The 14,787-nt window shown below is 34.4% G+C and overlaps 1 protein-coding gene across 2 annotated transcripts in view; it reads right to left on the reverse strand.

Annotated features, from left to right (window-relative positions):
- Window positions 1-14,787, reverse strand: part of CUL5 (cullin 5) — a 126,774-nt gene that overhangs the window by 37,609 nt on the left and 74,378 nt on the right. For both annotated transcript variants that reach the window (XM_018059842.1, XM_005689418.3), the window contains exons 8-10: window positions 2,971-3,064; window positions 1,590-1,720; window positions 1,273-1,380 (exon numbers count right to left, since the gene is read on the reverse strand). In XM_018059842.1, the coding sequence (XP_017915331.1) occupies window positions 1,273-1,380; window positions 1,590-1,720; window positions 2,971-3,064 (333 nt within the window). The remainder of the gene's footprint in view (window positions 1-1,272; window positions 1,381-1,589; window positions 1,721-2,970; window positions 3,065-14,787) is intronic.

The raw sequence follows: 14,787 nt of genomic DNA on the forward strand, positions 1-14,787 counted from the left end.
ACTAAAACTCCTTACCATGGCTCTCACAGTCTTATGATGATTTGGTCTCCTGTTATCCCTGACTACTCATTTCTGATTTCTTACTATTCTCCCCCTCACTCAATTCACTCTGGCCACAATGATTTCTTTCTTTTCTGGTTCTGGAATATCAGGCACAGTCTTACCTTAGAGTCTTTACAAGTGCTGTCCCTTCTGGCTAAAGCATTATTCCCTCAGACAACCAGGTGACTTATTTCTTAATCAACTTCAATCTTAATCTGAATGTCACCTCAATAAAGCCTTTGTGGGAGAGGGTGAGGGTGGGATGATATGGGAGAATGGCATTGAAACACGTATACTATCAGGTAAGAAACGAATCGCCAGTCTATGTTCGATACAGGATACAAGATGCTTGGGGCTGGTGCACGGGGATGATCCAGAGAGATGATATGGGGTGGGAGGTGGGAGGGGGGTTCAGGATTGGGAACTCATGTATACCCGTGGCTGATTCATGTCAATGTATGGCAAAACCAATACAGTATTTAAAGCAAAATAAAGTAAAAAATAAAAAATAAATAAATAAATAAATATAGCCTTTGCAGGCCATTCAATTTAATATTTCCAACCACCTTATTACCTCCACACTCCCTTAAATCCCTTTCATATTTTATTTACCTATGTACCTTTCTATCCATTTATCTATCTAAACATAGTGATTTTTAAAAAGCTACTGGAGAAAGCTGATTGTCTTTTTAGAGTCTAGAAAAATATTTCACTTGGGAAGTAAGGAAAGGTAGTTTAAGAGTGGAAAAACTAACGGTAATTTCTACATTTAAAAAGATACAACTTTAAGGATAATATTATGTTTCATTATCATTATCCTAGACTATAATGATGGGAAATAAGGTATGGAAAACAGGGATAAATGTGATATAACTCTCATAAGAGCCGTAGGAAAGGAAGTAGGACAAAGAAATCAACTCTGCTTGGGATAGGATGTGGGAGGAGGCAGAGTATCAAGGAAATTCCCAGAGAAGTGTACTTTGAGCTGAGTCTTAAGGAAGGATGAGGAGGAATTCAATAATCAGTAACATTCTAAAGAGGAAAACATTCTTGAAAAAATGAGGAAGAGAGCTAATTTCTAGCTAAATTCTGGTTCACAACCATACCCAATCCTTGCAAAAGCATATAAGAAATCATATGTAATATGGTTGCCCTCCACTGTTGAAAAATAAGAGTTGCTAGGTTTTACAATTAACTTAAGACAACAGTGTTAACATACAGGAATATTACCTTGTCTCTTGCAGTAAGAAATCGTGGGTCATCTTGAAAAGCTTCTTTGACAAGTTTACTGAATCTATTAAATAGTGTAAGTAACTGCTCAACATACTTCTCAGAGTCCTAAAAAATAAATAAAATAAGAAAATATAAACATAATTTTAATAAATCATTATAGCTTTAAAATTTGGAAAATTTTCTGAAATATTTTTTTCTTAGGAAAGGTGTTCCAACATCACTGTTTTACCATCAATTACTAGTTTAAATACCTGATCCTGCATTTACAAAATAACCATGATATACACCTATTATTATCATTGAGGAAAACTTACAGTAGTAATAGTTTCAGCAGCTGCTACCATATCTGCCAGGCCCGCACTGATGATATGCTCCTCCAAGTCTTTTAACATTGGTTCTATCCCATTAGGAACTTTGTCCATCAATGAAAACATTAAATGTAATTCTGAAAGGATAGGACATACTCATGTAATCATTTCATCCATCAGAATAGATTTTCTCTTTGATTTGTATCATGGATCTAGAATGCCTATGATAATAAGAGTGTGGGGAAATATTAGTTGGAAGCTGACAGCTTTAACAATATTCTGTGAGTACAATTAGTTTAGGAGTTGTTATAATAAGCATAAGCATAATACTATAACTGCCTGACCTACCTTCTCAGTCTGACACAAATTATTTTTAAAAGAAACTCTAAAAGTGATCACATACTGTAAAACCCAACTCCTCTTAAAAGGTGAGTCATCTGACTTTCAATAAAATGGAAAATATTTATTCTAAGAAACACAAAAGTTTACACAGAAGATAAGTACATTTCATAAGTTAGATGTAATATTAAACACATGATACACAGCAACATCAAGGGGTAAAATAATCATGTCCTCAGATTATTCAGAGTAATAAGATAATATAAAACTGTATTCATAAAGAATTTTTCAGTTTATAAAACTTTCTCCTGTTAACCCCCACCTTGGATCAGTGGACGCTACTTAGTTTGGCATACAGAAATTCAAATATTTCATTTGTACCAAGTGAGAAACTTGCTTTTACTACAAAAATACTTCTGAAGAATGTATAGATTTAAGTGAACTGAAATACATACTTCAAATGCAACTAGATTAAATAGGACCTTGCAATTTTATAACATGAAATCTAGAGAGCAATACATCAAAATGTTAAAAGTGGTTGTCTCTGAGCAGTAAGGATATGGGTATTTTTTCTTTTTGGTATGTATTTCTTTTGGTATTAATGTACTTTCTACATCCGCAAATATAACCTTATGGGGGAGAGGGATCAAGATTACCAACACAGGGAGTTTTATTGCTTTCTAAAAATACTTGTCATACAGTTCCACACAAAAGTCAAATTACCTAGTTCTATCCTATACTGTACATTTATCATTTAAATTAGCCTTTAAAAGCAGAGTTTTACTTTTGAGAACAAATTGAAATGTACATGAGCACATACAAACATACTGATACCCAAGGAGAAAAAAATGCTTAAAATACAAGTTCATAATCTTCTTTACAGCATTTCTAACTATGCTAAATATTTTGATCCTTTTCTTTACACAGTTTGCCATAATGAAAGTACCTATGTATAAAAGAATGATCTAACTGTAATGTATTTAAAGTGATGTGCTTCAAAGATATCCTATTAAAAGAGTATGATAACTTCATGTAGTGTTTTACCTACTTTCAGTTTCGTTTCGCTTGATCATGCCTTGGCACTCTGCTAAGATAGTCTCTTTAAAGGATGTCACCAGGGCATTTACACAGCATTCCATGAGCTGAAATATATCAAAAATTGGTCAAGGCTATTATAAGCACAAATAAGGCACAAATCTACTCCACTCTATTTTGCTTTACAGTTCCGTAAAACCACATTATTCAACAACAGCAAAAAACTAAGTATACTGAAAGTAGATTTTACTTACCTTTATTAGAGGATTGCTGAAGATGGATACTCTATATTCATTTACCAAATATACTCCCCCTTAAGCAAAAGCCTAGGAACTCAGGTTCTCTATAGAAATTTCAGTAAAAGTCCCCAGTGAGGGAAGGAAAAAAAAATTTAATCTACAAAATTAAATTAAAAAACAAACAAACTTTAATGAACTCTTATCTGGAGAGAACCTGTGTTGAAGTTAGATGCTAAAATTCTAAAAGTATGAACATTCAATTCAACTCATAGTAGGTATCACTGCTGTGGGCACCAAAGAAGTGTTAGGATACCAAGAAAAGAAAGCTATGACCTCAGATTTGGAGAAGATCACTATCTTATAAAGGGCAAACTTTAATAAATAAACTCAGTTAAGTGGCAAAACACACACATACAAAGGAACTATCATTTTTTTCTGGGTAGTTAAAAAGGTCTCATCCACCTGATGAAATTTAAATTGGATCCTGAAAAGTGAATATAAGTCTTAAAATGGATTGATTATTCTAAGAATATGAAACTGAATATGGCAGTGAAGAGATAATAGGAGAGAAAGCTAGAAAGGCAGACTGGAGCGAGATTACGAATAAAGATCTAAGGTTTGGGACTTCAAAGGTTGTTGTTGCTGCTTAGTTGCTAAGCTGCTTCTGACTTTTGCAACCCCTTGACTGTAGCCCACCAGGCGCCTCTGTCCAGGGGATTTTTCAGGCAAGAATATTGGAGTGAATTGCCATTTCCTTCTCCAGGGGATCTTTCCCACCCAGGGAATGAACCCGTGTCTCCTGAATTGCCAGGCAGATTCTATACCACTGAGGCACCAGGGAAGCCCATTCTATAGGTATGAAAGGTTTTAAACAGAAGATAAATGTAATGAACTTCTATTCCCCCACCAAGTCATTTTTAAAAGATCAGTCTAACAGCAGCAAGGTAGGTAGTACTGAGTAGTAGTAGGGAGACTAACAAACAAGGCTGTTGAAAGATTCTAAGTAAGATGATCAGGGTCTAACGTTCTGGCTGGGTCTCAGGAAAATCCATCCCACTCCATCACTGCTCCTCTGTGTCAGATATTTTTACTCTCCTTGCAGGTACCAAAATGAATAGGTTGTGATTACCTACACAAGGTACACTAAGGCTGATGTATCTCTTCTTCTTAAAACAGATCAGCTATCTGTATTAAGGAAAGGGAATTATATGTGCCTTACAAGTTCTTCGCTAAAAATTCTTCTTAGAACTGACTTAATGTTGCTAATTACTGAAGTTGAATTTGGGAATGGAGATTCATTATACCACTGTTATTTCTTAAAATGTTAAAAAAATTTCTGCAATAAAAGTTTTTAGGTCCCTCCTTCTTTGAGAATTATGCTAGTAACTTTAAAGTCCATGTATGTCAATTCTATCCTAAGAAAAGCAATAGATATATGAAGTGGTTGAGAAATTTCTGCCCAGGTGGGAAGCTCTGACCCAATTACTGAGTAATTTCATTCTACACTGGCTCTGGAATATGTACAACAGGACACTCCCACCTTCAACAGAGAATAGATACATCTAACTATATATAACTTATTCTTATAATGAATAAAAAAGTGCAACCAAAACAAGCTCTGTTTTCTAAAATAAACTCTATTTTCTAAAATCATCTGTTTTCTATTTCACTGAAAATTTACACTTGAACATAATCTAGCTCTCAGTTCAGCTCAGTTGAGTCGCTCAGTCGTGTCCTGGAGTAGTCCAAAGTCTGCAGACACCAAAAAATCTAGTTATGTGTTTCAACCTGTTTGCTGTGAAATATTTTAGTGACTGTGACCAGCTTTTCTTTTAAAAATAATACAGAACAGAACTACAACAAAAATATCAGAGTGCTTCATATATAATAACAATGAATATTATTTCATATAATTTTGGTTCAGATATGAGTAAATAAACAAAGAACATACTAAGTTATAATAAAAAATGTATTTCTTACTACAGGTTTCAGTGAGGATTAAAAGGAGAGGGAGGCTAGGTGGTCCAATGGTTATGACTCAGCCGTTCACTGCTAAGGGCCTGGGTTCAGTTCCTAGAAACCAAGATCCTGCAAGCCATTTGGTACAACCAAAAAAATAAATGAATTAATAAATAAAATAAAGAGAGGCTACATTGACAAGATAGCTGAAGTAAATTGAGCAGAATTTGGTAACTGCTTAGATGAAAGGAATTAGGGATATAACAGGTTACTGATGAAAAAACAGAAAGGTTACTGAAGCACTTTCTAGCTTGAAAAGTTAAACAAACTATTAAAATAACTAATATCTTTTAATGAGAACCTATGCTGTCCCAAAGATTGTGCTAAATCCTTTACATACATCATCTGATTAACACCAATATGTCATTTAACCCATGACAACCTTATGAAGCAGGTATTTAACATATGAGCAAATACACTTAGAGAGGCTAAGTTACTTTCAAATGTTATACAGTTCATAAGATCTTGAGCTGTAATATGAGGCCAGGTACGTGACTCTAAGCCTATGACTTTTGATACTATATTAGAGAGCAAGTATATACTTAGTAATGGCTATGTGCTCAGAAATTAGTTAAGTATTGTAAGAAATAGAGAAGATAAGACATGGTTTATATGCTCAATACTCTCACAATACAGTTGGGGTTATGCAACTATAGTATATAGTTGTATGTATTGTATGTACTATATGTATGTATTCTTCATACGTAACAGAGGTATATGAAAAGTTCAACTGCAATAAAGCAAAGAAGTGGAAATAAACACACTATTATTACACTATAAACTTCACAAGGATAGATTGTGCTCTGTCCACTCCACAGTGCTTGATAAATAACATAAAGCAGCCTATAATCTGCTACTAAATCAAGTTGTAGAAACAATAGACACAGTGGGAATTCAAATAAGAGAAAATGGATGAAGGCTAGAGTATTTGGAGAGACTACTGCAAGATGGGCTTTAAGAATTCTGAAGGATTTGAATAGGCAGAAAAGAATAGTAAAACAATACTTAAAAACATGAAAAAAAAAAAAAACAGGAATCCAAGAAAAAAAATGAACAGAATGAAGTATATGAATCGGGAATTATTTCTTAGTGGGCAGAACGACTTCTTGGACAATATTAAGTTGGAAAAAGAACTTAGGACCAAATTATGAAGGGCCTTGAAAATAACGATATTATGGTTTCTGAATAAGTAAGTAAAAAATGAAAGTGATGCTTATAAAAGAGTAGCCTGAACTCACAAAAGAAGAAATACAAATGGTTCATAATAAGAATAAACACGCTCAGCCTCATTGGTGATTTTTCTTCTTCTTATTTTCTTAGCCATGCCATACACCATGTGGGATTTTAATTCCCCAACCAGGGATGGAACCCATGCCCTCTGCACTGGAAGCACAGAGTCTTAACCACTGGACTGGCAGGCAAGTCCCCCAGTAATTTTTAAATGCACATAAAAAAATCTTAAAATCTACACTACCAGGAAATTGGAAAAATTAATAGACTGACAAAACTCAGATCAGCAAAAATAAGCATACTGTTAATGGAAATAAGAACAACAATATTTCTGAAAATCAGTTTGGTATTATATAGCAATCTGTAAAAGGTGCATACTCTTTGCTTCAGCAATCTCATTTCCAGGAAATTCCATTCCAAGAGAATGCCACATGTAAGAAAGATGTATGCATAAAGATGTCAAAAATATAGAAGGATGTAAGATATAAGCATGTAAATATATTCCAGGAAGAACTATTCATAAAAAATAAACTATAATAAAAATGAATAATAATGAAAATTCCCACCAGTAGAGAACTGGTTTCTATAGTGCATATATATGATGAAACACATACAGGCACTAAAAATAATGTTATAATACAGACGTGTTTAGTGTAGCAATGTACATCATAATTTTTTTAAACTTTGGAAAAAAAGAGAAGAAAGAAAAAAGGGAATTCTCTGGTGGTCCAATGGTTAGGACTTTGTATTTTCACTCTGAGGGCCTGGGTTTGATCCCTGGTCAGGGAATTAAGATCCTGCATGCTAAAAAGAAAGGAAAGTGGGGGAGGAAAAGAAAGAGTAAGAAAGGAGAAAAAGGAAAAGAGAAAAGGAAAGAAATGAAAAAAGGGATCTTAACCAAGTAAGTATTACAAAACAGTGATCATTGTTGAATCTGCTGGCTGAGTTTGGAGTAGGGTTCATTCCACTATTTTCTCTACTTTTGTAAATATTTGAAAAATTTCATAGCAAACAATTTTTAAAAAAAGAGAGAGAAGAATTATGGTATAGATCCCTGTGTATTGAAAAATCCTTTAGAAAACTACTTTATATAGGCAAAAAGAAGAAAGGGCAGTTGCTTATTTCCAAAGAGTCTTGCCATCACAAGAGGGTCAGATCCTTGAGGGCAGGGACCATGTTATTGCTCTTTTGTATTTTTCTCCCCATCATTTACCAAAGTCCTACAAACAGAATCAACCCTGAGTATATACTGGTTATTTGAAAAATACATCTTGAATGGAAAGGATAGTGATAAACCATCTCTCTCACCTTGTATTCCCTTTCTGTCTCCTTTTGCTAGCTTCCGTGAAGAAAAAAACTTTTTGCCATATGTCATCAATTCCTGTATTTTGCCTGAGATGAGCACAACTTCTAAATCCATAGCAATCTCCCCAGAGGTCTGCAAGGTGAAACACTTTAACTATCAATGTGCTTGATGTTTTACCTTCCTTTATAGCAAAACTCTTCAAAGATGATGCCTGCCATAAAACACAGCAGGCACTCAGTATTTGTTGAATGAATGAATGCATAGGTCTGTGAAGATGAAAGTTTGGATAGGTAGGCTAACTGACATAGTAGAGTCTTTTTTAGTGGTATTCAATTTGCACAATTAATGCTACTTCACTGAAGTTTAATGAAAGCAATAGGAACAGTTCTGACTTTTGTTATGTAATTCCATATAAGTAATAATTTGCTTTTCCCTGAGCTACAAAATAGTCATCAAATTAAAAATTATTCTAGATTACTCCACCTTAAGATTCTACTGTATCATTATCAGGTCTTTAACCATACAAAGATATCTATTATGTATTCAAGAATTCATTTATTCCATGTATGGCTATTCTCAAAATTAACTTTTTTTTTTAAACCTTTATAACCAGTGTTAAGTTGCTTCATTTCTAAACTAGTTATACAAGTAACTCTCTATAGACCAATGAAGCCAATTAGACTCACCTTGACTTTTTAAATACCACCCTTAATATACTTAAATACCACCCTTAATATACTTAAATACTTGAAGGTTAACAAGTACTTTAATGCTAATAACTTATGACTTGTGACCTTGTTGCTAATTCAGTTTTTTACTCAATGTTTTGCATATGTAGTAAAATAGTTTCTGTCTGAGAATAAGTAAGCAACTTCTGTAAACCACAGCACTAAAAGTAAAAACTACCATGCTAGGCACAGCACTTAAATGTTTTGATATGGTACTGCATTAAACACAAGTAGGTATTACCCTACTTTACAGTTTGAAGAAATTGATAATGGGCACACAGGTGGTAAAATGACAATGGAATTAAACTCCTCACCTTCTTCCAACATGTATGCCCCTAATCAGTGTAACACACTGCCTCCCTTTCAGAGCTTTGGTCACTGTGAAGAAATGAAGACTAGCCATCACCATTTCACTCTCTCTATTCCATCTTTCCATTTAATTCTAGTGTTACTTTGAAGTCAGGAATCAGTTCTATCTTCTTATCCTTGCTAGCACAAGGCTTGACATAGTTCAGGTGCATAATAAATAATAAACATATGACTTCAGGTAAAACCAAGGTATATAAGACTATCACCTAAAATACTAGTAGCCTTAGAAAAAATTTTTTTCAAGTTATTTTCTTTTATATTTTTTCTCATTCTTTTGGGCATTGATTGATATATAAAAGGAAATACTTTGTATACTTTACATAAAAGGAGAATAATCTCACTGCTACATTTGCTACAACGTAGGCAAATGCCACGCTTTTGTTAACAGTTTGTCCCAGGCCCTCTAATCTACTTAATAATCAGTAAATTTCCCATAAAATTTCTAAATTTGGAGAAAATGGAAAATGTTACAATATTAGCCACACTTTTAATCCAACAGTGTGAAAATTTTTTGAAGGAATGGCAACATCAGTTTAGAGGGACTGTTTTTTTCTCATTCTTTTCTTACTGTTAAGTGTCACTTTTTGCCGTCAATAGTGCCTCTTGAAGCAGCAGAGCTCTGAAGCCTTTTACTCAGTTTTGCTCATCTGCCACAGGCCTATCCAGTGATAATCAATCTTACTAGAACTGTGTGTATAATTGAATCTAGGTGGGACTAAGTTGCTCTCCTATAAGTAAAAGCTGAAGTAGGCCTATCAGACATCTAATACAATGCAGCTGCTCAGAACTCTTGGCCTAACATACTTTCTAGGTTCTCCACTGAAGTGCAAGTAGGTAAAGTTGCTAAATGGGTTATCTCCTAGATGAGTCAAGTTATCACTATATAATACTTACTACAAACACATATATACTGATGACTCAAGCATGCTTGCAACATGTCTACAAAGACACACTTACACACAAAGCGTATGATCCAAGTTTGGGCACTCAACCCAAACTAGGCCAATTAGCGTGAGGCTAATTAAAACCAGTGGGGCAAGACTCCTCTCAGGTCACAAACCGGAGGGACCAACTGGCAGCATACATGATCCCAACTTCAATTCAACACAGGTGCTTTGGTGACTCAAATAACATGAGCGCTATTACTATAGATGAGATAAATATCCAACAGTGAAAAAAACTTAAGATTTCAAACAAAATATATATTACCATTCTTTAATTTATAAAATAATATCACATCTTGAAATGAGGTGTATTACTAGTATCATGCAAAAGTGTTTTGGTTTATAAGTAAAATAAAATAAAATTCTAGATTCAAATAAGTATAAAGAAGATTTTCTCTTGCATGAGTGGCCAGTGGGACCACTGAACATTAAAATGCCTCTACAAATTCACACTTGCTAGAAGTAGATACTACCTTCACTGAAAACTTTTAGCCTAGAGATTCCAGTTCAAAATATCTAAAACAACTATTTAAACAATTCACAGCATAACTCACTTTTCTTTGATTCATCTATTAAAATCTGCTGTACTGATAACAAAGAGATTAAAATGAAAGTTGCATTAGGATAAATCTATAAGGGGATCCTAAAAATATTTTTGTGATTATGTACTAAACATAAAATTTAAACACTTAATATATAAAAAACTGTTAGAGAAAAATCTTGAGAGTAACTTTTATTGGCTATACATGTCAAAATCCCTTTGGGATATAAATTTTTATCCATTAAAAATGGGGCTTTGTGTTCATTCCTAAAATGAAAGAATGGTATAATGTTAGAAACCCTGTTAATTCAATTTCCTGATTAGTTTAATGGAGGAAAATGCCATATGATCATCTCCACTGATGCTTCCCCTTCCCCCCTCAAAAGGCATTCTTCATAATATCCTTTTTTTTCTACATTTTACTTTCATTTTAGCACATAAAAGTAAAAATAACAGAGCATGCCCAAACATACATCATCCCATTTCCTAAAATGGTAACTTTTTATATAACTATAGCATAACTATCAAAACCAGGAAAACATTATTGATTTACTGCTATGAATTAACTACAGACCTTATTAGAAATTCTCCAGTTTTTTCACTAATGTCTCTTTCCTGTTCCAGGATCTTATCTATAAGCCCATGCTGTTTTTGGTTGTTAGTTTTGCTAGTCTCCTTCAATCTGTGACAAATCCTAGGTCTGTGTGTGTGTATTATGATCTTGATACTTTTAAAGAATAGTAGCCAATTATTTGTAGACTGCCCCTCAAATAGGGATTGTCTAGAATTTTCTCATTTGAATAAGTTATTCAGTTATTAATTTTTGACAATTCCATAGAACTGATTTTTGTACTCTTCTTAAATGTATCATATTAAGGGGTACATAATATCTTCCCTGGTGGCTCAGAGGTTAAAGCGTCTGCCTCCAGTGTGGGAGACCCGGGTTCGATCCCTGGGTCGGGAAGATCCCCTGGAGAAGGAAATGGCAATCCACTCCAGTATTCTTGTCTGGAGAATCCCATGGACGGAGAAGCCTAGTAGGTTACAGTCCACGGGGTCACAAAGAGTCGGACATGACTGAACGACTTCACCTTAATATCACTATGTCCTATTATTTGTGATGCTAATCTTGATCACTTGATTAACGTAGTGTTTTTTGGGTTTCTCCATCTTGAGTAAGTGAAAGCCGCTCAGTCATGTCCGACTTATCGTGACCCCAAGGACACCAGGCTCCTCTGTCCATGGGATTTTCAGGCAAGAATACTGGAGTGGATAAGCCATTCCCTTCTCTGGGAGATCTTCTGACTCAGGGATCGAACCCAGGTCCCCTGCATTGCAGGCATATTCTTTCTGTCTAAGCCACCAGGGAAGCCCATCATAGTAACTATTTTTTCATTACCAAACACTTAACACTAAGTCCAACCATGTTGCTGCTAATAGCAGTATTTTGTCCTTTATGGCTAAGTAACATTCCACTGTGGGTGTGTGCGTGTGTGCAGACACACACATCCTCCCTCCCGTATCTTCTTAATCCAGTTATCTGTTGATGGGTACCTGGATGGCTTCCATGTCTTGGCTAATGAACACTGGGATGCATGTATGTTTTCAAATAAAGTTTTTGTCTTCTCAAGACACATGCTCAGGAGTGGAGCTACTAAATGGTACTGTAACTTTATTTTTAGTGTTTTCAGGAACCTCCATGTGTTCTCCATAGTGACTGTACTAATTTGCATTCTCACCAACAGTGTATAAGAGTACCTTTTCTACACATACTCGCCAAAATGTGTGATCTGTAAACTTTTTGATGATAGCCATTTTTATAGGTGTGAGGTGGTACATCACTGTAATCTTTATTTTGCTGTACAAAATATTTTAAGTTTAATTAGGCCCTATTTGTTTATTTTTGCTTTCTTTTGCCTTGGGAGACTGATCCAAGAAAATACTGCTATGATTTATGACAAAATGTCTTGAATATATTCTCTTCTAGGAGTTTGATGGTTTCAGGTATTACATTTATATTTTAAAATGACTTTGAGTTTATTTTTGTTATGTGGCGTGAGGGAATGTTCTAATCTCATTGGTTTAACATGGTAATATAGTTTCACCAGACATCACTTGTTGAAAAGACTGCTTTGGAAATCCAAGGTCTTTTGCAGTTCCATATAAGTTTTAGGAGTATTTCTTCTAATTCTGAGAAAAATGTCATGGGTATTTTGATAGGGATTGCATAGACTTCTTTGGGTAGTATGGCCATTTTCATAATATTAATTCTTCCAATCCAAGCCAGCATGGGATATATCTTTCCATTTTCTTGAATCATCTTCAAATTCCTTTACCAACGGCTTATAGTTTTCAGAGTATATGTCTTTCACTTCCTTGGTTAAGTTTATTCCTAACAATTAAAACTTTCTTTGATAATTTCAAATGGGTTTTTACTTTCTCTTTCTGATATTTCATTATTACTGTATGGAAAGGAACAGATTTCTATACATTAACCTTGTATTCTGCAACCTTGCTGAATTCATCTCTTAGTTCTAACAATTTGGGGGTAGAGACATTAGGGTTCTCTATATCGAGTATCATGTCATTTACAAATAGTGACAATTTTACCTCTTCCCTTCAATTTGAATATCTTTTTTTCTTATCTTACTGCTGTGGCTAGTACTTCCAATATCATATCAAACAGAAACAGATAGAATAGCCATCCTTACCTTGTTCCTAAATTTAATGGGAAGGCTTTCAGCTTTAACCATGAATTACTATGGTATCTGTAGGTTTACTGTAAGTGGCATTTGTTATGCTCCCTCTATACTCACTTTAGTAAGAGTTTACCATGAACAAATGTTCATTTTTTTTCAAATGCCTTCTCTGTATCTATGGAGATAATACTGTGATTTTTATCTTTCCTTTCTTTAATGTGGTGTATCACATTGATTTGTATACACTGAACCATCACTGTAATCCTGGAATAAATCCAACTTGATCATGGTATATGATCCTTTTTATGAATTACTGTATTTGGTTTGCTAATATTTTGCTGAGAATTTCTGCATTTGTATTCATCAAAGACATTGGCCTGTGATTTTCTTTTCTTGAAATGTCTTTGCTATGAGGACTCACAGAATGAATCTGGGAGTAGTGCCGCCTATTCAACTTATTTTATTTTTATTTCCATGGTTTTAGCTGTTCTTTCTCCTCTTTTATTATTTTATTTGGGCCCTATCTCTTTTCTTCTTTGTGAACCCAGTTAAAGATTTATCAATTTTGTTTATCTTTTCAAACAATTAGCTCTTGGATTCAATGATCTTTTATTTTTTTTTGATCTTTGTTTATTTTTTCCATGCCCTTTATTATTACATTTCCTTCCTTCTGCTGACTTTTGGCTTTGCTTGTTCTTTTAAAATTTCTTTTAGGTGGTGGATTAGGCGGTTTGAAATTTTTCTTATTTCTTGAGAAAGCCTTTAATTGCCATCAACTTCCCTCTTAGAACTGCTTTTGCTGCATCCCACAGATTCTGGAAAATTGTATCTCCATTTTCATTTGTCTAGAGGTATTTTATGATTTCCTCTCTGATTTTCATCATTTACTCTTTGAAGTTTTAGGAGTATGCTGTTTAGTCTTCACATTGGTTATTTTCCCACTTTTCTTTCTATAGTTATACTAGTTACACACTATTGTCATTAAAAAAAAACAAAAACCTCTTGATAGAATTTCTATCCTTACAAATTAAGGTTTATCTTGTGACCTAGTATGTGATCTGTCCTAGAGAACATCCCATGTGCACTTAAAAAAAATGTATTCTGCCTTTTTTTCCCCCATGGAATATCCTGTAGATAACAAATCCAACTCATCTGTTCTTTCTTCAGGATCTCTGTTGCCTTACTGATTTTCTGTCTGGATGACATATCCACCCATGTCAGTGGGGTGTTAAAGTCTTCTACTATTACCATATTACTGCCAATTTCTCCCTTTGTATCTGTTATTATTTGCTTTATATATAGATGTTTCTGGATTGGGTGCATATATGTTAACAAGTGCAATATCCTTCTTGTATCATACCTTATATAATGCCAGTCTTTGTCTTTCATCATGGCCCTTGTTATAAAGCTTATTTTTTCTAAAATGAGTATTGCTACTCTTGCTTTCTTGTCATTTCTGTTTGCATGAAATACTTAACCCAACCGCTCCCTTTCAGTCCCCTTTTAAAGGGAGTCTTTTGTAGGCAGCATATTGATGGGTCTTGTTTTTTATCCCATCAGCCTCCTATGTCTTTTGATCAGAGCATTTAGTCCACTGACATATAAAGTAATTATTGATACGTATACACTTATTCGTCGCTAAGAGTTGGACACGGCTGAGCGACTTCACTTTCACTTTTCACTTTCATGCACTGGAGAAGGAAATGGCAACCCACTCCAATACTCTTGCCTGGAGAATCCCAGGAACGGGGAAGC

This window comes from Capra hircus, chromosome 15 (assembly GCF_001704415.2).
Source record: "Capra hircus breed San Clemente chromosome 15, ASM170441v1, whole genome shotgun sequence".
NCBI classification, from domain to species: domain Eukaryota; kingdom Metazoa; phylum Chordata; class Mammalia; order Artiodactyla; family Bovidae; genus Capra; species Capra hircus.